Source organism: Notamacropus eugenii, chromosome 6 (assembly GCF_028372415.1).
Source record: "Notamacropus eugenii isolate mMacEug1 chromosome 6, mMacEug1.pri_v2, whole genome shotgun sequence".
Lineage (NCBI taxonomy): Eukaryota > Metazoa > Chordata > Mammalia > Diprotodontia > Macropodidae > Notamacropus > Notamacropus eugenii.
The window spans coordinates 295,503,683-295,530,690 of record NC_092877.1 but is presented as its reverse complement, the minus strand read 5'-3'; the positions used below and the strand labels follow the sequence as shown (position 1 = coordinate 295,530,690).

The following is a 27,008-nucleotide window of genomic DNA, read 5'->3' as shown; positions in this document are numbered from 1 at the left end:
GTATACTCCATGCCCAAAAGCTGCCTTTTTTCCTCTGGGTTTACTGGCTACATTTCTTGCTCAAAGATCAGGCCTTAAACTCAATTCACTCTGTAGCTCATAGACTTTACCTTGTAAACAAGGAATGGCAGCACCACCTAGGATGAATGAAGATCATCCCCAGAATGGGGATTCTGTTTCAGTCAGAATGCTACTTTCGCATGCTCTTCTCTCACTCACACTAATGGTACCTTCTTTCTCTCTTTGCTTTTGATTTTAAAGTTTTAAGTAGGGAGGTTTTTTCCTTCTCTTTTTTTTTCTTGCTTTCCTTTCCCCTTTCCACTTATAATACAATATTGAAATACACTATGCCTCTAGGTGAAGGAGCTGATGGCTCAGTGGATAGAGCACTGGGTCTGGAGTCAGGAAGAACTGAACTCAGAATTAGCCTCAGTCACTTCCTAGCTATGTGACCCTGGGCAAGTCACTTAACCTCTGATTACCTGACAAAAGAATCCACTGGAAAAGGAAACGGCAAACCACTCCAATATCTTTGCCAGGAAAACCCCAAGGACAGGTACTTGGACTTTGCCTTGACCTGTCATTTCACTCACATAGGTAGTACCCAAAGAAGACCTTCCTTTAGCCAAGCAGGTTAGGACCTTCTCTGAAACTTACAGGCACAGAGTAGAGCACTGAGGGGACATGCAGAGGGGCACACAGCCAGGATATGATAAAAGAGGGACATAAATGCAGGTTTTTGAGGTCAGCTTTCTGGCCAATCTGCCATGCTGCCTCTCTCACTTGGGTTTGGAAAGGATTTTAAAATAACTAGTTGTACGGTGCACAGCTATGCAAAGAATGGTACAAAATGAATGACTATATTAAATATTTTAAAAGTATATTTTTAGGAAGTGGTACATGCTGGAGAGTAATTTCATTTACAGCAGTTGTATAGTTACAGTGATTGTAAAACTATTTTAAATTTGTGCTGCAGTGAATTTGTTATTACTTTCAACAGATGAGGATAATACTCAAGAAACAGCATATGTTACTACAAAAAAATTAGAGCAATGCTGAAGTGTGAAATCAGCTATACACTCCACATAAAATAATTTAAAATAAGCATTATATAATAGGATAACACCATGGCTATGAGAGACAATAATGGGACCAGCTGATTTGAGTAACCTATGCTTCCTAGCTTTATTTATACATTTTTACAGAAATTTTCCCTCTTCAAGGCTCTAAAACTCACTCACTTATCACTAACTCAGTAACATTTACTAGGTGCTTATTGTGTGCAAAACCCTGTACTCAGTTTTGAGAAAGTAAAGAAGATGAAAGTAAATTCAAGGTCAAGACCTCTATTAATAGCAGCTTCATTGCAATCAATCATTTGTCTCAAAGTTTCCACACTTAGGAAAGAACAGCAAAGACTAACAAGCTTTGACATTGATCAAAGGATAGGCACTGATTAAGGGCCTTCTTCCTGTTAGGCACTGTGCTAAGTTCTGAAGAGGCAAAGACAAATATAAAAGTCACTGTCCTGCAGAAGCTTACATTCTGTGAGGGAAAAAGTATACATATAAGATAACATGGTGAAGGGTGGGGAGAGGGACAAAGTAGCAGCTGCACAAGAGAATCAAGAAAAGCAATATGGCACTTGAGTTGATCTGAAAGAAAAATTCTATGAATTGAAAGTCTGAAGGTTGGGTATTTCAGGTATGGGGTACAGTCTGTACAGATGGTGTGTTGTATAAGTAACTGCAAGAAGGCCAGTATGATTATATGTGAAGAGTATGTGAAGGGGAGGCTGAGGTGTTTGTACTAAGAGGCTTGTAACAGTTGTTGTGAGGAGTGGGACAGAGTCAATTAAAGTAAAAGGACTGCCATAGTACAGTGAGGTCCTAGTTGAAATAGATAACAAATCTGTAGTTGACTTCCCACAGCTCTCTTCAGCAGAACTATGAATAATGGTATTGGAGTAGCTGAGTAGGAGCGAAGGAGATGGATAGTGGACAGTCTAGAGTTGGGCTCTGACAGAGGATCCCACAGAAATGAACGAGTGAACTAGTAAAGAATGGAAGAGAAATACAGCCAAAACTAGAGTGATAGCCAAAGAGAGTATTTGAAGGGTGGAAGGTGTGGACAGCATCTAAACCAGAGGTATTGTGTTACCAATATTAGGGCAGATGTCCCAAATGGGACTCCAAATCACTCAATAAAAAGATCCTAAAATTGCTGGGAGTAGAGAGGATCTCTAAACTCTTTTCTTGTATTCCCCATAATGCTTAGTGCTATCAAATCAAGGTATTAACACAATTTATTAAGTATCTACTTTGTGAATGAATTTGACTAACGGTTCTTTACACCTAGTCAGTTAACAAGCATTTATCATGTATCTGCTATGTGCCAGATATTGTGTTGCTGCAGGGAGTACAAAAATGTATCAGACACTGCCCTTAAGGAGCTCATATTCTATGAGGGAAAATGTATACATGTGTAAATATATACAAAGTAATATACTAATAATATACAATGTAACTTCTGAGGGAAGGCACTAACAGTTGGAAGACAAGAAAGACCTCACCTAAGAGGAGAAAATGAGATGTTTATAAAGCTCTTTCAAAACCTTAAAAAGCTGTATAAGTGTCAGCTATTATTAGTTATTATTAATAAACATCATGTGTGAAGCACTGTGTTAAGGGCTGCAGATGCAAAAAAAGGGCAAAAACAAGGTCCCTGGTCCCTGCCACCAAGGAGCTCACATTCTTATGGGCTGTACATATTTCATCCTGGAGGCAATAGGGAGCCATTGAGCCTTCTTTACTAAGAGGATATCATACTTCTCTTTAGTTTTTTTAATCTCTGTAGCAATTCATTTTTTCTTTCCAATATATTTGTATTATTAATTAGTTCAGAGAGCTGAGCAATTTGTTCAACATATAAAACAAGTCAATTTCCTAAAAACCTAGTCTCAGCAGGACAGATACAAAATGAACTGATAATTTAATTTCAGAAGTTCAGATTCATCACATTTTTGTCCTTAAAAAAAACCTAAAGGTTCCTTTCCTTTTCTTCATTTTTATAGGGCTTCCCCAATCCCAACCTTCCTTCACCCCCCAGGTAAAATTAGTATTTTATGATAAAGTATATTTTCCATTTATGTAGGCCTGCTCCTTCTTTTATAATGTATCTGAGTGGAATTTGGAAATACCTTTCTGTTATTTATTATTATCCCCATTTCACAGATGAAACCAAGGCAGACAGAGGTTGAGTAATGGCAGGATATGGCAGCAAGTGGAATTTGAACTCAGAACTTCCTAATGCCCCCAGAACTATCTACTGTGCCATCTATCTGCTGCCTCAAATGCTTTTTGATTGACAAACAACTTTACCACCTAACTCTTAGTCTACTTTCCCAGGATGAACATGCTTTGTTCCAACTAACCTGGCTTTCTTGCTGTTCCCTGCATGCCTCTTCTGTCTCATCTTTAAACAAGGAGTTCCTTATGCAGGTAGACAGATAGAGTGCTGAAACCAGAGTCAGAGAGACCCGAGTCCAAAATGTGACCTGGTGCAAGTCACTTAACTGGTCTGCCTCAGTTTCCTTATCTATAAAATAAGGATCATAACAGCACCCACATCTCAGGGCTGCTGTGCGAGAATCAAATAAATGACTGTTTCAACTCTTTTTTTTTTAATTGATTCTCTAAGTATAGCATTATATCTTCTGCAAAGAGTGATACTTTTGTTTCCTGTCTATTGTTAGTTTTTTCTTGTCTTACTGCCATAGTTAGCCTTGCTGGGAGGATCAAAGAAGATCGGATCCTTAAGAGCTACGGAAATGCTACGATGAGGATGATGAGGCCTGGAGTGTTCTCCCTCCTCGCCCCTTTCCCCCAACGTCCCCTCCAGCAGAATCTCCAGCATCCCTCACAGCCCAGCTGGGCAGAGCAGGACCTTCCTGATCTTCCCCAGCGGGCCCCTTCCCACAAAACTGCTGTGAACTTCCCGACCCTGCACTTGTTTCTCGTGCTTCTGCCTCCCCTGGGTAGAAGGGAAGCCCCTCGAGGGCAGGGCCAGGGTCATTTCCCCAGGGTCTTCTCACCCCTCGCCAGGAGCCCGGCCCATAGCGGGCCTCGACACTCCCAGAGGCTCCGGGGCTGGCCTCACCTGGGGAGGGATGGCCCTCCTAGCTTACCGGGACTCAGGTCCGGCTCTTCCTCCGCAGTCCCTCGGGCGTTGAAGCCCGGGGGCAGCGCGGGGCCGATCAGGTCCCTGGCCATCGCGGCCCAAGGAGAGCCCAGCCTCCCTGCCCAGGTAGCGGTACACGCAGAGACCCCCACACAATACGCACGCGCAGGGTCCCTCTCGGTCTCCCAGTCTGGGGAAAACTCCGGACACAGTGTTTCCGGCGCCTGGAAGTGACGTCACGACAAGCCATTGGTCCCAAAGTGTGTTTACTGGTGGAGCGGAAATGACGCACAATGTCACCGCCTCCGAGATTAGCCCACGTGCTGTGGGCTGCTGGCGAGCTGCCGGTCTTGCCTCAGTTTCCCGGGGAGGCTTACCCCCTAGTTTCATGGACCCGTTCGGTTGGTACCCTCCGCCTGGGCCGCCCCCGGTGCCAACGCTCCCGGGGTTTGAGTCTGATCAGTCTGCGGACTGGACATCTTGGGTGCTTCCTCCTCCTCCGCCGCCCCCGCCGTCCATTCCGCCGCCTCACCTTCCCTCTTCCTCCGAGAATTCCTGGGACTTCCAGGCGGCCCGGGACTGGTCCTGGGCGCCGACCCCCGGCTACGACGGCTTCGACCCTCCGCAGGGACCCTGGTACCAACTGCCGGGTAAGTCGTCTGCGTTTCCCCCCCATGGCTGTTATTTCTTAGGGGCCTTCCCCATCCCCCCTCCCCAACCCCGAGAATTGACTCGGTTTCCGTCCTCCGTCCTCACTCCGCCCTCAATCTCCCGCGTGTTTTGTTAACTCAGAAACTTCCCACTGCCGCGCTCTTGGTCTCTTTCAATTTTTGGATTAATTGGGGTGGGGGAGGGGCTTGTTCAGATCACTTTAGTCAGACTTGGAACTAGAAAGGATTTCAGAGGTCATCTGAGTGGGAGCGGATGGAATAAACGTTTTTTTATAGCGCCTGCCCTTGACACATTTTATCTTATTTGCACCTCATTTGCGGAAACTGGGGCAAACAAAGTTAAGTGCCTCGCCTCGGGTCCCACAGCTGGTGAGTGTCTGCAGCCCGATTTGACCTCGAGTGTTTCTGAGGCCAAGCTCCGTGCTCTGTCGTCTGCTCTGACTGAGCCAACCCGCTCGTTTTAGGGATGAGGACAGTATATCTTGGCCAAGGTGGTGGAACTAGTAAGTTCAAGAAATGGGATTTGAATCCAAGGCCTTGGGCTTCCAAAGCCAACGTGCACTCTGCTGCTTCACAAAGGATTTATTTTGCAATGTTTTCCCACCTTACGGGAGATGTTGCCGATTTCATTGTGACAGAACTTTTATTCAGATGTTACGAGTTTGTGTTTGAAGTTGAAGGATCTTGGTGTAACTGGATGGAGTGCTGGCAATGGAATCACAAACCCTTGGGTTCCTATTCTTACCTTAGACCTTAAGTTGGTAGATTTAACCTCGCTGGGCCTCAGTTTCCTCATCTGTAGAATGACTGCGTTGGGACTCATGACCTCCAAGGTCCCTTTCTGCTTTATATCTATGATCACAATGACAACTATAATTTTTTTTGGTAGACAAAAGTCTAACCTCTAGGGTTTAATGTCATTTTCCAATTCAGATCCAAAGTTCTCCCCTTTGATTTCAAGATCAGCAGTTTGCTCTATTTACATCCTTTATCTTTCACCTATTCTCTTTGCTCTTTTCTAGCCAGGCCTTATTAGTTTTGTAGGATAATTTGGTACCATCCCTGATTTCACAGATGAAGGAACTGAGGACCAGAGAGATGTGGTCAAGGTCCAGATCCACTTCCTCCCATTGTAAATCTGGTGCTTATTACTTGACTGTGCTGCCTCTTTAGTTTAACTTCTTATTTCCTATCTGGGGACTATCTCCAGTCATCCTGACTTAGATCTTGTCTCTTGGTCTGTCTTGGAGGAGAAAGTGAGGCTAGTGACTTTACACAGCCCTTCTCCCTTAAATCTGATTTACTTGCAAGTCATGGAATCACCTTCTTGTTGCCATGGTCCTTGAGAAGAAAGGACAAAGAACAGCAAGGACACATTTCCTTGGCTTGCCCAGGGAAGTTCTGTCTAAATCAGGCCTGTGCATTCTTCAGGCTGCTTGCATGCCCAAGGATTTCCTCTACATAAAAAGGTTTTTTCCTCTATATTCTTGGAGGGCCACTCGAAATCCTTTGGCTTGCCATAAGCAGCCTGAGGGCCACAGGTCTGATCTAGATAATAGAATATATAAACTCAAATAATATCCACCATTCCATTCTTCCAAGTTATGGTGGTAGTGTTGGGAGGGAAAAGTGAGTGGTGAGAGAGCTTAACTGTCTGAATAACAGGAGCTTCTTAAACTGCCATGTCTTTTATGAAGTGTCTTTGGGAAGGTGATATAGTTTCAGTTGGTTGGGCAGAGGCAATGCTTATGTGACAGGACTCTGCTCTAGTGGAAACATCCCAGTATTTGTGACCTTGAACAAATCATTTCACTTCTCTAGGACATGATTTGCTCATTTTTTTAAAAGAAAGGGATTGGGTTGTTTTCTCATTCTCAAAATAAGCCCCATTTAGCTTGAAATCTTACTATCCTGGGCTTCACCGAAGTAGTTTTGTTAGTTGCTCTAGTAAACATTTTTGTGAGAGGATAGTCATTTCATGCAAATGAAGCAAGAAAAAAATTATTCTTTAAATATTTAATAGTAAATAATGAGTGCTTGATATGGGGTCTTTCAGTAATTCTCACTGGTCACAATATTCATGGACCAGATTTTAAGTGGCAGAGTTAGTGAATAAGATAGCAAGAATAACACAATAGAGTAGGCATGGTTGTTGCACAGAGCTGTTACGGTGTAGCACAATTTCTTAGAATAAAGAGGATGCAGGGTGATGGTGTCTGCAGTGATCTGTCAGTAACGTCATCGGGCAGAAGTGACATGTGGCATTATCTGTTTAAAAACTGTGGAATCCTCTTTTATACAAGCTAAAATTGTAGCATTGATTATGAAAATCCACCAAGAATGCAGCGTCTCACTTGAGTCACTGACTGCATCATCATGTAGTCCTCTTCATTTCAGTGACTTGAAAGTTGAGGAAGTTAACTTAACTAGAAGGTAAGTGACTTGCCCTGGGTTACATAGCCAGTGAGTGTCTGAAGCTGAATTTGAACTCAGCTTTTCCTGATTCTAGGCCCAGCACTCTAGCCATCGTACTGCCAGCTGCCTCTAGTGGAAATCAAGTTGAAATCTAGTATTTAATAATGATAAAAATAGCTTCCATGTCTCTAGTTCTTTAAAGTTTGCAGAGCCCTTTCTTCACAGTCCGTTTGTGTGATAGGTAGGCATTAAAACCTGAAGATATTTTTCCTCTTGCTCATCATTTATCAGACTGAACAATTCTGATTTTATGAGACGGTATTTTAAGTATGCTTGAAGAATACCTATTAGCTAATATTATGGAAATTAATTAAACACATCAATCTTGGATGGTCACTGCAGATGAATATGGGGCTGATCCTAGCATTAACAGGAGAAAGGTGATAGATTACCCTGTTTTCATTGAACTCAGCCAATTCACTACCTTAGAGGATGTGAAGGAGTAGGTGGGTCTAAATCTGCCTGTGATGGACAGGTCAATCAGTGGTTTGAGTCTGCTCATTTTGTGGAAATCCCATCTCGCCTAATGCATCTTCTCCTAACAGAGGAATAGTTGTGTGTTTCTGCTATGTCTAATTTCTCTGCTTTATCAGTTTCTTGACAATACCCTGTGATGTGTAATTTAAAAATAATTATAAGTAACTGTGTTTCTCATTTTGTTTTGTAGGCAGAAACTATCATTTCCCCAAGAAAAATCATGACAGATCAAATCGAAATTTCAAAAATCACCAAAGGGGAAAACAGAAACAAAAGGTATTTAAGAGAAGTCTTCAGAGATAGGCTCTTTGCTGCCTGTGTAAGGTTTTTGTTTTTGCTTCTTTCATGTAGAATGGGTTTTCTTCTACTGTGGTGGTGGTTCTCCTCTAGATACTAAGTTAAATGTTGATCAGACAGTGGAGTGTGTATGGCAGGGGTGGGGGTGGGGGTTTAATTTTTTTTTTTTTTTTTTTTTTACTATGCTCCCATAGTAAATGTAGAATCCAGTCTACCTAGTCTATAGGTAGAGTTGGGCTACCATTAAGCAGAAACTTTCAAATTAGGAATTAGTTGGATACTAGGTACTGTGTACAATTTTCATAATTTTAATTTGAAAACTTCCATATACAATAAAATTACATAGAACTATTATATAAATGCTGTGTAAGTATTGAATTTAATGAAATTACTAAATGTATTTACTTGCAATAATTCTACCTTTGAACTACTGAAAATCTTTTTTTGAGGTTTTAGGTATGTAATCACTTTAATTTAATTATGGAATGGTAAAATATGAAAGCAATTAACCTGCATTCCGAGATTCATTTTGCTTAGAGTTACTGGATAGAAGAATGACCTTAGAATCTGGAAGATTAGGGTTCCAGTCGCTCCTCTGACACATAATGACCTTGGGCACACACCAGGTGTAATATCTGCTGACCTTCATTGTTGGAAGAAAGCTTCCTCAATGGCATTTTCTTTACTAGTGAAATCCTGGGTTTAGTCCAAATCTGTACTTGCTCTGTTTTTGTCTCTCTCTCTCTTTCTCTCTGGGTTGTTGCACAGTGGAATTCTTGCAAAGAAAGGAGGAAACATTCTTTTTCTTGCCTCATTTTTTTTTTAGTATTAAGTTGTCTGAGATAGACTACTAAAACAACCTTTTACTGTACCTACACCAAATTTAATTTAACCTACAGATTATGCATTAACGTCTCATTTCTCCAGTATCATTCTCTCCTTTTGCTTTGTGTCCTGTTTGTCTTAAATGAACAGAAATGCCTACCAGTAACATTCACAGGTCTCACCCAAGAGCCAGAGGTTCTCTGTAAAGCAGAACTAAGGAGCAGAAGGGCAGGAGGCATTTTAATGTGATTACAGCACACATAGTAGGGCTGGGTGCTGATAGACTTCTGCATCACCATCTATTCAACAGCCATTAAACTGAAAGTAATTTTTTTTAGACCTCTTTACAAGGGTCCAATGTTTATTTTTCATGGTTGTTTAAAACATAGTCATTTTATTTAAATGAATAAAATTTCTTTATTTAAATGAATTTGTAAGTTTTAGGGTTTATCTTTTTCCTTAGTGTATTTCCTTGAGAATTCTAACCATGTTTAGAATTTATTTATTTATTTATATTTGAATCAGCAAGTATTTATTGAGTATCTACTATATGTAAGGCACTATGCCAGGTTCCAGGGATACAACGAAAAAGTGAGATAGCTCCTGTCCTCAGGGAGCGTATACCCTAAGAAGAGGCACAACGTGTGTATGCAAATATATACAGAATATAGGCAAAATAAATACAGGTTAGTTTTGGGCAGGAGAGTCTTTTGGTAGGAAAAATGCACATTTTCTAATGTTAATAGCTCTTAATAAAAACAGTTTTTCTAGTTCTTTATTTTCTAGTTATCATTCCTGTTCTGATATTGAAGTTCTTTTTTTGGCTGTTTATTAGAGGTTTTCTTTTTAAGGAATGATAAATATATAAAAATGATAGCATTTTTTTTCTGACAGAAAAATAAAGAACCAGTATATACCCATTACTGTGATACTTGTGATCGTGGCTTTAAAAATCAAGAAAAATATGACGAGCACATCTCTCAACACCGAACAGTAAGTTTTCTGATTGATCCTTAATTTTCAAAATAGTTCTTTCTACTTTTGTATCTCTTAGCAATCCATATTTCATTTCCATAAGATTGCTAACTGATAAGTGCAGTACGCTAGTGCTTCCTACCAGTTAGCAGTGTAGTCTGATGTCAAGCCATCACAAGGTTCGACAGATTGGCAGTCTGCGCTGGGGCCACACCCCATATTTTGGGGAGCTTGATTTCTTCAGGGAACAGGCAGGTGGTAGTGGGTAGGTGAGAAACTTGGGTGTGGCCTTTTTGCTGTTTCTGTCTTTTTAAAAAGAATCCAACTGTTTGTATACACATGCTATCTCCAAGGGTTGTTGTGAAGATCAAATGAGATAGTGTACAAAATGCTTTGTAAAATTGAAAGCATTTTATGAATGTGATCTGTTACTGGTATTAGCTACCTGTTATATTCTATTCCATGCCCAAAATGCCTTGGAGTGGGGCTGACCCTTCCTATTCCCTTATGCAATCATCAGGCTCTGTAGTGTTCTTTGGTACATTGCTTCCCCATGCCAACGCGGTCCTTGATTTTGCTTAAGCCATTAAAAAAAATTATTAGTGGTGTTACAGAGGGCACCCATTGGGTGACTTGCTGTGAGCCTGTATCCCACCTACAGTGTAACCATAAGGTATAGTCTTATATGTGACCCCTACATCAAAGGTACTTTATTATACAAATCCCCAAGCTGACCCTATCACCATGAATGCGAAGGCAAAGAAAAATCTTTGTTCTTTTAGACAGAAGCCTTTAAGCCTTGTCTTTTGAGGCTCTATTGAGGGTGTTGTGTTTTTTCACTTTCCTTCTGAGATGATCCTGGCATTCAAAAAGTGAGGAAACCTGTTGCTATATTTGATCTCTGTTTTCAGTGTATGAATCCCTTTCCACCCGTCTTTGCTCTGGACTGGTATTTCTTCCGTCCTAAAACATTGAGAGATAATAAACTTTACCTCGAAAAGCTTAATTGACTGTAAGAACAAATTGAATACCGGCATTGTCTGTGTTGTGGCAGAATACATTTTGTATGAAATGTAGTGAATAATGTTTTGTTTTTTTAAATTACCTCAGTGCTCGGTCGATGGTTGCAGTTTTAGCGCTCATGAGAAGATTGTTCAGATTCATTGGAAAAATGTAAGTTACCACTCTTAGGTTTATCCTTAGATTTGCCAGCCTCTTTTCTTTGGTGGTTTGCCAACTCTACAATAATTATGGCATAGGACAGATCTTAGTTACACTTAATTTTTTAGTCTTGTTATCTCTTCAGCTACTCTCATTGTCAAATTAAGAAGATGCATAGGATGTTTAATGTTCATCAATGTTACAACAGATTTATATGACATTGGTAAAATGATCTGGCGAACCTCATTACTAGGCAAGGTCTCTCTTTCCTAAAAGGCAGCACTGAATTAATCATGACTCACCACAACTCATTAGGGGAAATCCCAATGTAAAAAAACCTAAAAGCTGCTCACTTGGTAGCTTTATTGCAGTGGCTGGTGCTGAACTTGGTTTTCTATGCGAAGTCCCCGTTGCTCCTGTGTACTCTATAATCAAATTCCCAATAATTAAAGACAGAGCCATTGTGACATTGGAAACATTCTTTTCCCTCTTAGATGCATGCTCCTGGTGCCAAGCGGATAAAGTTAGATACTCCAGAGGAAATTGAAAAGTGGAGGGAAGAGAGAAGAAAGTGAGTAAGAATTCAGAAATGGTTAAGTATGTTGCTGTTAAGGCCAGGTGCTTCAAATTGATGAGTTCACTGGACTTATTGTGCCTAATACATCGTGTTTAGAAGTTAGGAAGTTTGATCCTAGAGAAATAGGACCAGTAACTAACTGAATAAAATAGCAGTCAGAAGATTAGGAAGGCTAAGATCGGGAGACAGGATCCATACCTTTATTATAGCTTTTACATATGTATATTTCCTTGATTTGGGAGGGAGAGTGATTTAATGTACTTTATATTTTCTATTACTGGTAGTGATATTGGTACTTCTGCCACTTTTATATAGCACTTTTAGGTTTACAGTGATAGTTCATCACAACAACTTGCCAGGTAGGTAATATAAATATTCTCGCCTCCATTTTATAGGTGAAAAAAAGCCAAAAGTTTCAGTAAGGCTCCCCAGAGTGATACCTCAGATGAGAGCAAGTGCTCAGATTCAAATCTGCTTCCAAGCCCGTCACTTTTTCTGTTATAACTGAATGTCTTTTATTATAAGATAATTAAATATGTCTATTATAGTGAGGTGCTTCTTATGTATTTATAAGGTAACAAAACATATTACTTTTATGGATTGGATAGAATACTAGAGTAGGAGTTAGAAATCTGGGATCTGGTCTTGACTGTAGTTAGTGATGTAACCACAGGCAAATAACTTAACCTTTTGTCTAGGAAATGAAGGGGATAGACTAGATATCAGGTGCCTTTTTTAGTTCTGAGTCTTTGTTTGAATTCATGTATGCAGTGTCTTAATGGGATTTTTCTAGTGTCTGATACCTTAAAATTCCCCCCATACTTTATATTCTAAACCAGTATCGTTTTTGACTCATACGTCTCTCTGCTCGGCAGGGAGTATTTGTTGTTCGGTATTTGTTGGCTAAGTTTATTTCGGCACTCTCTTGACTCCTTGTTGTGTGTAGTGATTACTTTATGTTAGTTTAAAGTCTGTAGGGAATTTTAATAGTCTCTCTTGATCTCTTTTCCTTTATCTGTTTTCTATTCTCTGGCATCATGACTTGTTGGAATAGGTCAGGTTGAAGGTCTAATAATAGGAACACCTTTTTATTTTTATACCTGTAATTGGTATTGATTTTGACCTTTGCTGTAATGAGCAAGTACAAACTGCTGACTGAGAATTGTTGTCTACATTGACATCCAGGTTTTTTCAGTCCAGTTAGATAAGGTCCGTTGCACTTTTGTGATGTTTAACGGTGAATAGAGTTTACAGTATTCATCACATCTGAATCCTGTTTTTAAAAAAGTGTGTTCGTTCCTCTCACTTCCCCTACCCAGTGGACCGTCCTTCGTAAGAAAGATAAAACCAGAACTAGAAGAAGATACGCTACTTCATCAAAACTAACCCATCTGTTGACCAGCCCTGACAGAATATGCAGTCGGAACCCTACTTTCCATCATCCTTATGCTCTGGTCTCTGTTGCATTGATGTCACTAAGTATCAAAATATATATTTTGACAAGGTTTGGAGGATCTTATTGAGGTAGAATTCTGCCATCTCTTCATCCTCAGTAATAGATGTTGACCATGAGCTGCACTTCTCTTCAGGTTGATTTTTTTGCTTCTTTTCATCGTAAATTGAGCAAAATGAAATACTCAAGTGTCTTGTCATGTTTCTTTGGCAAACAGTGCAGTCAAGTTCGCCAACTCTTTTATTTGCCTCTTTGAGGAGAATATGGGAACCATCTTTTCGTTGGGCTGCAAATTTGTATATCCTAGTTTAATTTATAGTGAGAATATCATTGTTAGCATGCTGTAGTTTTTCTAGTACCTGATTTTTACAAGGATCATGTGTTTATCAATAGTAATATTTGGACAGAGATCACACATTATTATTACCAATAATAATAATAATAGCTAGCATTTATGATTTAAGTGATTAAATTATCATTTAGGTGATTTATGGTTTGCAAAGCCTTTTACAGATTTTGAGATCTTGTGATCTTCACAGTTAACACTATGAAGTAGATGTTCGTACCCCTTCAGAAACTGAGGCTCAGAGAAGCTAAGGGACTTGCCCAAGATCACAAAGCTTAGTAAGTTTTTGAGGGAGGTTTTGAACTTAATACTTCCTGACTCCATGTTGAGCAATCTATTCGCTATGGCACCTTGATGTCACAGTTAATTAATGTGTTTCTAGATCGTTTAAAAATTGTAGACGCCTTTTGCCGCCTTCCCACCATCATTACAGAAGCAAAAAACCAGCCTCATAAAGCCAAGGGCCATTTTGTGTATTTCTTTGATTATATAGTAAACCATGAAATAAAAGTCATCATGGAGAGTCCCTTTGCACTAGTGATGGAATTGATAGAACTTGCCTGAGCTTAGCTTCTCCCTTAAGTGAGCCTTCAAGGACCTTGGTCATTTTCATTCCATGAGGCATACAAGTAAGAGTTTTGTGAAGGCAATGGGAAAATGAAGCTTCTGATCCTTGGTGAGAGCCAGATAAGGTAGGTCACCCCAAGAGCACTTAAATATGAAACAAGAACAACCAACGGAAGAAAAATTCAGCAATTTTGACAAAATTTCTGTTAGTAAATTCTCATCATTGAAGAACAGTGGAACCACCAAATATGGGTTGTGCCTAGCACTGCAGTGCCCTGCAAAGAAATGAGAATGGAACTAAAGGAAAAGAAGACTGGAAAATTAATCGAACCAGGGAGACAAAGAAAATAGCTTTGTGTGTGGGTGGAGGGGTCTTGGGATTTTTAAACCTTTCAGAAAAAAAGTTACCAAGAAGATATCAGTAACTACCAACCTATATGCCTATTTTCTTGCCTCTATAAAATTTTTTATGGGGATTAGCTATTCATGTGTTAAGGGTGTCCTTGATAAAAATATGAGGAGGGAACAAGCTAGTTTTTGCAAATGATTTTCTACAACACACCCCATCTGCACATGGTTGACTAAATGGTAAGGGAAATACAGGATTGAGAGATCATAAAATATTTCTTGAAACACAGATGACCTTATTCAGCATCTTTTTATCATTGGTATCAGATCAACTCTAAAACAGGGAGACAGAAGCTCACCAAAAGTATTCATCAGGCTCTTTGTAGGGTCCCAATTAAAGAGAGATTTCTTACTGGTAATCACTCTGTACTGATTGCAGAAAGTGCCAAAACACTAGAGGATACCCATGATGTCCATGACCACTTCAAAAAAGAACGCCCATTTTCCAGACTATGACATGCTGTTGGATGGACATTCCCATTGAGTTAATCAATGAGTACAACTGTAGTGGACAGACACTGTAGATGGACAGTAAACTGAGTAGAATTAAGTCACAGAGTATGTGTGGGAAATTATATGGTAGTTTCACTAATCCCAAGCTGATATTGACAGAAAAAAGAATTCCTCTATTTTTCACACAGTGCTCTTTAAGGTATTGCTCTAGGACTCCAAATCATAAAATCCTGCAGTCTTTGAAGAATCAAATTAGAGTGACTCAGAAGGATTAAGATTGTGTCATGTAACAGTGATTTGAGTAAGAGTCATTATGTAAAGCAAACTCCTGAGAAATGCATGATTATTGGAGGTGGAGCCAAGATGTCTGAATAGCAGAAAGCAGTAGTACCATGAACTCTCCTTCAAAACTCATCCAAACAGATCTAGAAAATGCACCAGACTGAATCCTAATGGCAAAATTCAAGAAAAAGTCAGTGATCTGCTTTTCTAGGTAAGGGCAGCATAGGGAGACAGAAATCTGTGGACCCTGGTAATAGGGTATGGCCAGGAATGTGCTGTGCACAGGGCTTCTAGTGCCCAGGGAGAAGTTGTTCACTAGGGCCAGAGGAGGTCCCAGCCCCATACTGGGGCTCTTTAGGGTGTGGGAGCCATGTGCTAACTGGCCGGTCTGTTGTTCCCTACTCAGTTCTGGGATGCAGATCCAAAGTGGGTTGAGGAAGGTAAACTGTGTCCAAGGGTGATATTCTGGGGGTAGGAAGCTGCCATTTCTGTGACCATACCAGTAGGCCAGGGTCACAATTCTGGCTTCTAACCCAAACTGAAATCTGCAGAGGAGTAGCCAAGTCAGGCATCCCAGACCAAAGGAGAGCCTTCACTTTTGGGCCTCAGAACCAGTAGATTTCCCCCCCTTCTGGCTGGTAGAGGTAAGTTCAGCAGTGTCTGCTGTTGCTCAGACCCAAGCCCAGGTCAGGAACTTAACAGATCCTAGGCCAGGGCAGGCAACCATCAGCCTTTGCCCTGGATCCCACCACTTTGCAGCACTGAAAGTTTTACAGGTCCCCAGCTTGAACTCTTCTTGAGATCCTAGAAGAATACCACACCAGATACCCCAAGAAAAAAGCGATGTGATCAGCCCAGAGCATCCCTCCAGAAGTGCATGGAACCCAGCCCTAAAATTCAAGTCCAAAGTCAAGAAGTAGGCTGGAAGAATCAGCAGAATTTAAAAAAATAGAAAGTACTGTAAAAAGCTATTATGACAGTGAAGCTTAAGAGGATGATCCCAAAATCTCTAGGCAGTTGGTGACACAAATAGAACGCTGAGCTTAGAGTCAGGAAGACCTGAGTTCAAATGTGGCCTTAGACACTTCCTAGCTGTGTGACCCTATTTCACCCTATTTGCCTCAGTTTCCTCATCTTTAAAATGAGCTGGAGTAGGACATGACAAACCACTCCATTATCTCTTCCAAGAAAACCGCAAATGGGGTGACAAAATGTCAGACACAAATGAAAATGACTCCACAACAGCCATAAGAAAAATAGTAATGCAGAAGATTCTTGTGGTCCCTTAACTAATTCAGGCGCTGCTTCTCTGTATCTGAGAAAACCAAACCAGACCCAGTAGACCTAAGGGAAGGGAAATAGAAACCAGCCAGAGTCTTAAGCAGGCCATGTGAAACTGGTCTGACTGCCGTTCTGCCTTTTGGGATTTTGTTTGTTTTTTCCCTGGTGTGATTAATGTGATCAAATCAGAATCATTGATTTAAACCTATTTGTGGAGCTCTGGGATTTGAGGGAATCAGTTATTTTCACTCTTGAGGAACTTGATAGTTCAACTTAATTCAGGCCAGCAAATACATGAATGCATCAGGACTATCAGTAATCCAATTCATTTAAATAAATAGGCCACATATATTGAGTGAAGGAAGAATCACAGGTATTAGATTTCTACATGGGGAGGGGCTGTTTTGTTTGTAGGGACTTGATGGAGATGTTGGGATTTTACAGATATTTTCATTTGATTCCCTTTTGTTTTTACTTCACATTTATTTCTGAATATGGTCTCTTCTACTTCCTCCCCCAACCACCGCAGTATGAACTCCCTTGTGTAAAGATTTTAAAAGAAAGAAAAAAAACAGTACCAGAATCAGCCACCATGTTATCGACTGTGACAGTAGAGGCAGGATCCTGCGCCCATGTTCTTCCATCTCTGCAGCGAACAGAGAGTTGCATTTTCTTAACTCTTTTCAGGGTCAGGTTCAGACATAACAACACAGCCTTCAGTTTTGGTTTTGGCCCTTCACTGCTGTTGTCATTGGATATATTGTTTTCCTGGTTCTTTCTGTATAAGCGCTTACTCCTGTGTTTCCCTGAATTTTTCCTTGTCATTGGTCTTTACAGTGTAGTAGTGGTGCATTCATTAGGTGCCATACTTTATTTAGCTGAAGGGGCCGGATTTTAAGGCCAGCTCTCAGGAAAGAAGGGAGAGATACTGGCTAACTGGACCATGGAGCATGCAGGGGTAAGTGAATAAAGTTATCACAAATTAATGAGAGCAGCCTAGAAAGCAGAGAAAGTGAGGTGGTCTTATATTTGTTAATCTGGTGAAAATCCTTGAAGCACGGTCAGCATCAGCATCATGATAGTCATTCATTTTAAGAAGATGCTCCCAAAGTCTTAGTCTGGTGTTGAGCTCTAAAGCTTAAACCCACTCTAAGACTTGGAAATGCCCTGGATTATTTTAAAGTTTACAGAATAGTCTCTTATCCTAGCACTGTTTAACTCAAATAGAAACAGGGGCCATTACACCATACATAAAGACCCATTTAGGCCATACACATATTGACTTAGAAGACCTTATAGTAATTTTATCTATGTTCTTTTGCATTCTTATTTATTTTGCTAAATGTTTTCCTGTCACCTTTTAATCTGCTTCAGAATGGCCACACTCAGGGAATGTTACAGACACCTCAATTTTACAACAGCCCTTGGAGGTCAGAAGGTAGTATGAGCATAAGCTGAAGTACCTAAACTCCTTTTAACTGCTGTTCTGCAGGTATTTTTCCCATTGGGTGTCAGCGTTTTCTGCAGAAAAAAGCAGTGAAATGAGACAAATTAGCAGACCTCTTGTTAGAAAAAAAATCTTTGCTAAAAAACAATCTTTTAGATTGTTAATGCTTGTTTTTGATTGTTTTTGAGTAAAAACCTTCGTAGGTCTCTGCCCGTATTTTGGGGGATGCATGGATAGATAGTGAAGAGGCAATAAGATGGATACAAATCTATCTTCCTTTACAGCTGTGGGGTTCTTACTTAAATGTGTTTTGTGTCATAGACCCCTTTGGTAGTCTAACGAAGCCTACGGACTCTCAGGTAATATTACTGAATTCTAAAAACAGTTCTTAGAATTATGAAGAAAACCAATTATACTGAAATTTGTGTATCAAAACTTCCAAAAAAGCAAGTTCACGGATATTAGGTTAAGAATTTCTACACTAAAGAAAGCTGAAATATCTGGGATGCCAGATCCCTCTCTCCCCCAGTAGTATGCTCCATGAACCCTGGGGCTGATAGAGAAGGAAACGATCCTTTCTTCTGAAGTCATTGTGGTTAAATTGGTGCAGCGAGAGTATATGAAAAGCTTGAAGCTCAGAGCATGAGGGAGACTCTTGTGGCAAGCCTGTATATGGGGGGTTCATGCTGTCTTCCTCATGAAACTCAGCACCCTCTCCACTATTCAGTTCATCTTGATTTGATTTTCCCTTTGCCTAGGTGCAGCCCATCACTTCACATCTGGGCTACTGCAATAGCCTGCTGGGGGATTTGCAGCCTCTAGTCTCTCCCCACCCCAATCCATTCTCCCTTCAGCCTCTAAAGTGATCTTCCCAAATAGAAGATCTATTCATGACACCCCCCCAACCAGTGACTCCCTGTGGCTTCCAGGATCTAATATAAAGTGCTCCATTTGTCATTGGAAGCCCTTCATAACTGAATTCCCCTCTGCCTTTTCAGTCTGCTTACACTTTCCTCCTCAAAACATACTCTTTGATCCAGTGACACTGGTCTCCTGGTGTTTACCAACCAGGCACTCCATCTCTTGGCTCTGGGTGTTTTCTCTGGCATTTCCCCTATGCATGGAAGGACCTCCCTCCTCATGTTTACTGCCTTCCTTGACTTAAGTCCCAATTAAAATCTCATCTCCAGTAGGAAGCCTTTCTTAATCCCTCTTAATTCTAGTGCCTTCCTTCTCTTCATTTTTTCTATTTACCCTTTAAATAGCTTGTTTGTACATATATATGTTTGAATGTTGCTTCCCCCCATTAGATTGTGAGCTCCCTGAAGGCAGGAACTCTTTTGCCCCTTTTATGCTCCCAGAACTTAGCACCATACCTGGCACACAGTAGGTGTGATTAGTTATTAGTAATTAGTTACTGATTGATTGATCTCGTTTGCCTCCATGACACGCACTGACCATGTTCCCTGCATCCCCCACCTTAACAAAATTCAGTGATTCTGTTACCAAATAGAAACTCTTGGCATTTAAAGCTCTTCAAATCTAACTTTCCAGTCTACAGTCCAGAAAACCAGACTTTCTTGCTGTTCCACACATAATACTTTATCTCTTGCCTCCATGTCTTTGTAAGGGCTATCTCCCTTGTCTGGAAAGATACCCCTCTTAGAATCCTTGATTTCCTCCAAGACCTTCTACAAAAGACTTTCCCTGATTCCCCCAGCTCCTCCCCTACTCACAAGGTTCTCTTGCATGTACCTGTACATGTGCCTGTTGTCTCCCCTAGAGAATGTAAGATTCTGGAGGAAAGGGACAGTTATCCTTCTGTCTTTGTAGCTCCAGTGTATGGCATAGTGTTTGTCACCTGACAGGTGCTTAATAAATGATTGTTGATTGATTGATATGAGATCTTTCTTTCTTTGACCTCCTTGACGTATATGCCTAGCAGTAGGATATCAGGGTCAAAAGATTTTGGACTTAGTCACTTTTTAAAATTAATTCCGAATTGTGAGATCAATTTACAATTCCACCAACATTGTATTATTGGGCCTGGCCTCCCACAGTTTCTCCATATTAGACAGTTTCCATCTTTTGTCATCTTCACCAATTTTTTTGATTTGAGGTGTTATTCTGATTGTGGTTTATTTTATTAAGAGATTTGTGGAAGTTTTAAAATTGTTAATAGGGTGGAGTTAAATTATTTTTTTTTGCAGAAGTGTTTGTTCCTGTCCTTTGACGACTTATCCACAGGGGGATAATGTATTTAGGCTAATTTCCTGTATATCTTAGCTATGCATATGCATATCTGTGGGACAGAGGGAGAAGAGAGAGAGAGAAAGAAAAAGAGAAGTATTTTCCCCAAATCAATAGTTTCCTTATTTCCTTATCCTAGCTGCCATTCATACAAAAGCTTTTAAATTTCACGTTTTGTTTTACCTTGTATATTTTCTCTGTTTCTTGTTTAAGATTCTTCTAGTCTAGCCATAGTTATGAAAGGTAACTCCCATCGTTTTCCTCTTATTTTTAAAATAATGTAATCTTTTTGTATTTAAGTCAAGTATCCTTTTTAAACTTATTGTGGGATATGTTATAAATCAAGGTGGGGAACTTGTGGCCTTCTAGGTCCTTGGCTGCAGCCTTTTGACTGAGTCCAAGTTTTAAGGAACAAATCCTTTTATTAAGGGAATTTAATCTGTGAAGTTTGGAGTCATTGTGCTTCACTTGAGTTCTTAAAGGGCCACATGGTGGCTTTGAGGATACAGGTTCCCCACCCCTGGTATAAATGCTGGTCTAAACCTACTCTTTGCCACATTGCTTTACATTATTCCTAGCAAATTTCTCGTCAGATAGGGAGTTTTCTGAGTTTTTTTAAAGAAAGTGAAAAAATTAAACTTGAGTTTGTACTTATAGTTCGTCAGTTGTCTCTCTGAGTTCTTTGGAATTGTCTTGGATTGCTATATCGCTAATACTGTGTACAATGCTATCCTGGTTCTACTCACTTCATTCTGCATCAGTTCATATAGGTTTCCCCCAGTTTTTCTGAAACCATCATGCTCATCATGTTTTATGGCACAGCAGTATTCCATCACAATCATATACCACCACAACTTGTTCAGGCATTTCTCAGTGGATGAGTATCCTCTCAGTTTCCAATTCTTTGCCACTATAAAAAGAGCTGCTATAAATATTTTTGTACATATAAATTCTTTTTCTTTTTCTTCCCTATCTTTGGGATACAGACCTAGTAGTGGTATTGCTGGGTCAAAGGGCATGCACAGTCTAGTAGCCCTTTAGGTATAGTTCAGAATTATTCTCAGGAATGGTTAGATCAGTTCACAACTCCACCAGCAGTGCATTTGTGTGCATATTTTTCCCCATCCCTTCCAGCATTTATCATTTTCCTTTTCTGTCATGTTAGCCAATCTAATGCTCTGTTTGGCATTCAAAGCCTTTCATACCTGAGCCCCCTTCTACCTTTCTAGTCGTCTTTATACATTCTTTGTCAAAACATAGTCTTCAAGTCCATTAACATTGACTTCCTGGCTGTTACACCCACAAAACTCTTCATCTCTTGGCTCTGGGCATTTTATCTGGCTGTCTCCCATGATTAGAATGATCTCCCTCCTCATTTTGTCTCCTGCCTTCCTTTAAGTCCCAATTAAAATTCCTTCTCCTATAAGAAGTCTTTCCCAGTCCCTCTGAGGTCATCCCTCAGAGTTGTTTTAATTTGCATTTCTCTAGTCAACAGCATTTTTTCATATGATTATAGGTAACTGATTTCTTCTTCTGAAAACTCCCTGTTCATATCCTTTGGCCATTTATCAATTGGTTTGACTCTTATTTTCATAATTTTTATTTAAATGAAGCCTTTATCAGAAAAACTTACTGTTAAGAAGTTTTGATATTACATCATTATATGTGGTACCTCTTGGCAAAATGTAATTTCTCTGATTATCTCTTTTAATTAGCTCTACTTTTGCCTTGGCTTTCACGGAGATACCCTTGCTCCAAGTTCAGTTTTTGATTTTATTGAGTTAGCAGTTCAGATTCAAAAATTGAATCATTATACAGTAATGACAAAGTTGTAACATTTTCATGTCTTCTTTGTGCAATCTGTTTTTAATAACCTCAGTTCAGTTAAACATAGCAAACATTTATTGAGTGCCTCTTGTATGCACAATGGGTCTAGAGAAATATGTACATTAGATAAGATGAAATCCTTGCCTGTCAGGAACTTATAATATTACGTGATCAAAGAATCACCAAGCAATATATTATAGTCTGAAAGGGGAACGACATCACCATTGAGGGCGTGGTGTGTGGAGGAAGACATTTGGGAAGGTTTTCTGAAAGAGGTGGAGTTTGAGATGGCCTTTAGGAGTGGGTGGGCATTTTACAGGAAAGAGGGGAACAAGAATGTCATGTTACTGTTGGTGGTCCTCATGATACTCTTGAGGACGATCTGTTTCTTCATGTATGTGTCTTTATTATCTTCTCAATTAGATAGTCAGCTAATGGAGGCCAGTTCCAATCAGTCTTACATGTCTTTGTATCCCCTGCATTATTCAACACTTATAGTCTTATTGGACTATCAAACATTCAAGACTCTTAGTCTAGGTTTAGAAAACATTTTCATTATGGGTCTGTTTGAATTTGTATGCAACTGAGTCAAGTTGTAATTTGTAGGAGACTTAGCTAAGAATAAGAATTATTCTCAGTTTCTCTTTTTTTATATGTGACACATTATACTGAAGACCAATAACTGATAGCACTTCTGTTTTTCTTTTAAACACAGATTCTCATTTCATGGGACAATCTCAGAGAAAAGTGAGTTGAGGCTGTGTTCTAAGACATTGTGCGTTATTGAAGTTGCTGCTTTCATGTTAATGCAGACTTTGCCCTCTTGTGGTTTTGTGCAACAAGTGCTATGGAAAGTTCACCTTTTAAGTGATAGTGATGCGTTCTTTGAGGATTGAAGTTTTTTTTGTTCATTCACTTACAAAAAGTGAGTTTGTTTGGCTTTTTGTGGGGGTATAAGTTGGAGGAAAGATGGTCCAGGATGTGGGACAGAAAGTTAGTGGGGAGCTTTTTAAGGCCTGTGTTTAGAAGTTTGGATGTTACGTGGGCAGCAGTTGGGACTGTAGACTTGTGCAGGAAGACAGTTTAAGCCTTGAGCAAAGGAGGATTTAGAACTGGAGGAGGGTTTTACAAACTGCATAGTCCAGCCCTTCATTTTACAGATAAGCAAACTGAGACCTCCTGTTACACTGGCTTAAGTTTAAGCTTGTAATTTCTAAGTGAGGTGGCGTAGTGAATAGAATGCTGGATTGAGAGTCCAGAAGACCCATGATCCAAGCCTCCAGGACTTGATAGATTTGTGACCCTGGGCAAGTCAACACAATTCTTCATATGTAAAATGAGGATGAAAATAAAAATTCCTATCTCACAGGGTCATTATCAGGACCATATGAGATAGTATATGGAGAAGCAAAGTTTGAAGTGCTGTCTGAATGTTAGTTCTTACTGTTAGATTGAATGATGAGAAGTAGAGGCAGTGCCTGGCTTGACCCCTGTGATGGCAGACTCATAGTATGACATGATTTGGCCATGAAGCAGGGTTGTGACTGTCAGAATGAAGACAGCATTCAGTGTTCTGGTAGATTTACCAGCAAGTTGCTTCCCTGTTGGATTCCATTCAATTTAATTAAAAGGTGACCCCAAGGTTGCAAGGCTATGAGGCTTGAAGGCCTGTACTGGAAACTGTAAGTGGGTGTTTTGGGAAAGGATGACAGTTTAGAGTCAAATATAATTTATACTTGTTGATAAATTGCTTTGTCTTCAGTCATTTCTTATCAGTTCAGTTAAATTGTGTTCGCTCCCTTAGGACAAGAATAAAGTGTCTTTCTTTCCTTTTTTTCTTCCCTCCTTAAGTTTTCCCAAGCAGGATCTCAGCTTGAGTTCTGCATCTCGTAGGTGGCAATTAGATGTGGGTTCCCTAGAAATTCCTGTGAATCTTGAAGTTTCTTAGAAGAAAATATTTTAAACTTGTCTTCAATGAGGATTTTTAAGTACCAGAACTAGTTACCAAAACAAGTTATAGATTTTCCCCCCTTTGAGGCCTTTAAAAACCAAATAGTTCTACACCAGACACCCCTTGGAGTTCTTTGTAATATTTCCATCATCTGTCATTTCTGTGGTACTTAGCTGTAGGCATGTCCAGATGCTCTTACAGAATTTCTCATACATGTGTTGATGGATAGAAATTTTTTGGAATATTGCTTCAAATTGCTTGATTTTTCTCAAAAATACATTTATAACTTCCCTATTCCAAATCTTTGTGTTAATTATTTTGGAAAACCATATTTTTAATGTTTTAGTCTCAATTCATCTTAATTATTTTAAAATGGCAGTTGTCCTCCAAATGGCAATTGTCCTCCAAAATGAAATAATTTTACTATCTTCTCTCAGTAATTTTTTTCCTTGTACCTGGACTTCGTGTTGAAGTCACCAGGTGTCAGGGTTCACACTGGAGGATCCTGTGAAATGTTTTGTAGATTTTTCTCTCTATTTTACTACAGCATGAAATAATAATTTAGAGCTTGAAAGTGGCCTTAGAAATGTTCTTTTCATTGAGATGATGCCCATCATTTGGGAATGACTGTACAAATTGTGGTATATGAATATAATGGAATACTATTGTGCTATAAGAAATAATGAGCAGGCAGATTTCAGAAAAAATGTAGAAAGATTTACACGTACTGATGCCGAGTGAAGTGAACAGAGAACCAGGAGAACTTTGTACACAGTAACAGCCACATTGTGTGATAGACTTGGCTTTTCTCAGCAATATGGTGATCTAACACAGTTCCAAAAGACTCATGGAAAATGCTGTCCACATCCAGAGAAAGAACTATGGAGTCTGAATGCAGCTTGAAGCAGACTATTTTTCTTTTTTTGCTTTTTCCTTGTGGTTTTTTTCCCCTTTGGTCTGATTCATCTTTCACAATATGAATAATGTAGAAATATGTTTAATATGATTGTTCATGTATAACCTATGTTAGATTGCTTATTGTCTTGGGTAAGGGGAAGGAAAGGAGGGAGAAAAAATTTGGAACTCAAAATCTTGTAAAAGGGAATGTAGAAAACTATCTTTATATGTAATTAGAAAAAATAAAATACTTTTATAAAATACTTTTAAGTGGGGAGAAAAAGAAATGTTCTTTTCCAATCTACATATTTTACAGATGAGGAAACTGAGCCCCAGAGAGATGGTAAGACTTGCCCAATGTCATCCTGTCCTAAGTCATAGGGCCTTCTGAGGTCAGACCTAGTGCTTGAAGCTCTCATCATCCTCATATCGGAAGATGAAAAATCTCCCTTTCCCATTATAGTTACAGTTCTTCCAAAAGTTTCCATATTCTTGCTTATGCTTGGAACACATTGAATCTAACTGGCCATGTAAAAAATTGTTCAGAAAATTTTTAGGATTTAGGGTATGGGATTTTTTTCAAAGATTCATTTTGTAAGTTACTATCTTATATTGTTGAAGAAAGGTAAGTAGAGGAGGCCTAATGTGCTTCACTGAATACTAATTTTAGAATGAATTTTTAGTGTGAAGATTTTCTACCAGAGAGGTTTTTTTTCCCTTTCGTAGCATTTTATCTTGACTTGATTGCTTAGTAAGGCATGGCTTTTTAAATATCTCTATCTCAGTCTCTCTCGGTATGTAGTTTGACTTCTCCATGCTTTGGTATAAGCAAAAGAGGTGGTAGAGTTATGTAGTTTAAATGTGAGATTAAAAAGAGAAAAACAGAGCTCCAGTCTAATTGGGAGTCCACTAGGTGGTGTAGTTACATGGCTGATTTTAGCAGTTAACTTTGGGTATGAGAGATTTCTGTTGAATGCCATGTCTTGAAAATTCAGAATGCCAGTGAGGTAAGGACAGAAGGAGGGAAATCCTTGAGGTGAATGAGCAGCTTCCTTAGGAAACCTCTGACAAGTGTGGAGTCTCATGAAAGGACAAGGTCACACTTAATTATGTAGGATCATAGATCTACAGAAAGAAGGGACTTGGAATGTCAAATGATTCAACCCCTCCTTTTTATAATGAAGAAAACAGCTGAGAAAGGGTAAGAGATGTGCCCAGGGTCACACAGGTAGCAGGCAGATTTGAAGTGAGTGCCTGTGGCTCCTGGTCCAGCTTCCATAAACTAGTACAGGGAGTCTCCAACTTAAGTATCTCATCCTTCTGTTCTTAGATTTGGCATAGCATTCTGAAAACATTTCTTTATACACTAAGATGGAGATCCAGTTCACTTTAGCCCTGAGCAGAACAGACATGCTCACAGAGGTCATACTCTCTGAGTGGAAGGGGTCCTCAGCAGCCCTCTTGTAGCCAGTCCAGTTCTGAACAAGAATGACTTCTGCTACAACTGCTCATCCTGCCTGTATCTGCAGACCTCCAGTGAGTGGGAACCCACTGCCTTCTACTACCTGATTCTGCTCCCCTCTATGACTGCCTCCTTTTATCAGGCTTAAAAATCTACTTCTCCGCATCCTACCAAGCTCAGTTCTTCCCTCTGGGGCTAAGCAGAGTAAATCTGCTATCTCTTTTTTGCAGTGAGATTTGAAGGAATTTAAGACAGACAGCACACCCCCAAGTCTTCTCTTTATTTCTCCAGGCCAAACATTCCACATTTCTTCCGATCATCTCCTTAGAGCATGTTCTTCAGATCTGTCATCATCTGGGTGACCCGCAGGACAGGCCTAGCCTTGGCTCTTCCTTTTTTTAAGATATGACTCTCAGAACTGACCGGTGCTCCCACTGTGACCTGAGCAGGGGAAGGCCTTTGCAGCCGAGGACAGCATTAGGCTTTTAGGCTGCCAGGTCATCCTTTTGACTCATAGTCAGCTTGCAGTCCGCTGAAACCTTCAGATCTTTTCCCTTACTCACTGTGAAATATGTACTATTCACTTCTCTTCCATGTTAGACTTGTTAAATAGATTTTTCAAAACCTAGTGTTAAGAGAATTGTAATTACACTCAGTGACTCAGCACTATAAGGCTTTTCCCTTTCTTTGTATCTTGAGTGCTTAGCACAGTGCCTGGCCCATAGTACACACTTAAAAACTAATGCC

The 27,008-nt window shown here is 39.9% G+C and overlaps 2 protein-coding genes across 5 annotated transcripts in view; one reads left to right on the top strand and one right to left on the bottom strand.

Moving 5' to 3' along the window:
• The window catches only part of GPALPP1 (GPALPP motifs containing 1), a 37,519-nt gene extending 33,114 nt beyond the window's left edge, over positions 1-4,405 (bottom strand). For all 3 annotated transcript variants that reach the window (XM_072617185.1, XM_072617187.1, XM_072617186.1), the window contains exon 1: positions 4,187-4,405. In XM_072617185.1, coding sequence (XP_072473286.1) covers positions 4,187-4,271 — 85 coding nt within the window. In that variant the 5' untranslated portion in view covers positions 4,272-4,405. The remainder of the gene's footprint in view (positions 1-4,186) is intronic.
• Positions 4,270-27,008, top strand: part of NUFIP1 (nuclear FMR1 interacting protein 1) — a 51,450-nt gene continuing 28,711 nt past the window's right edge. The window contains exons 1-5 of one of the 2 annotated variants that reach the window (XM_072617182.1): positions 4,270-4,829; positions 7,993-8,078; positions 9,819-9,917; positions 11,010-11,072; positions 11,555-11,631. In XM_072617182.1, coding sequence (XP_072473283.1) covers positions 4,463-4,829; positions 7,993-8,078; positions 9,819-9,917; positions 11,010-11,072; positions 11,555-11,631 — 692 coding nt within the window. In that variant the 5' untranslated portion in view covers positions 4,270-4,462. The remainder of the gene's footprint in view (positions 4,830-7,992; positions 8,079-9,818; positions 9,918-11,009; positions 11,073-11,554; positions 11,632-27,008) is intronic. The other variant, XM_072617183.1, reaches the window with a different exon arrangement.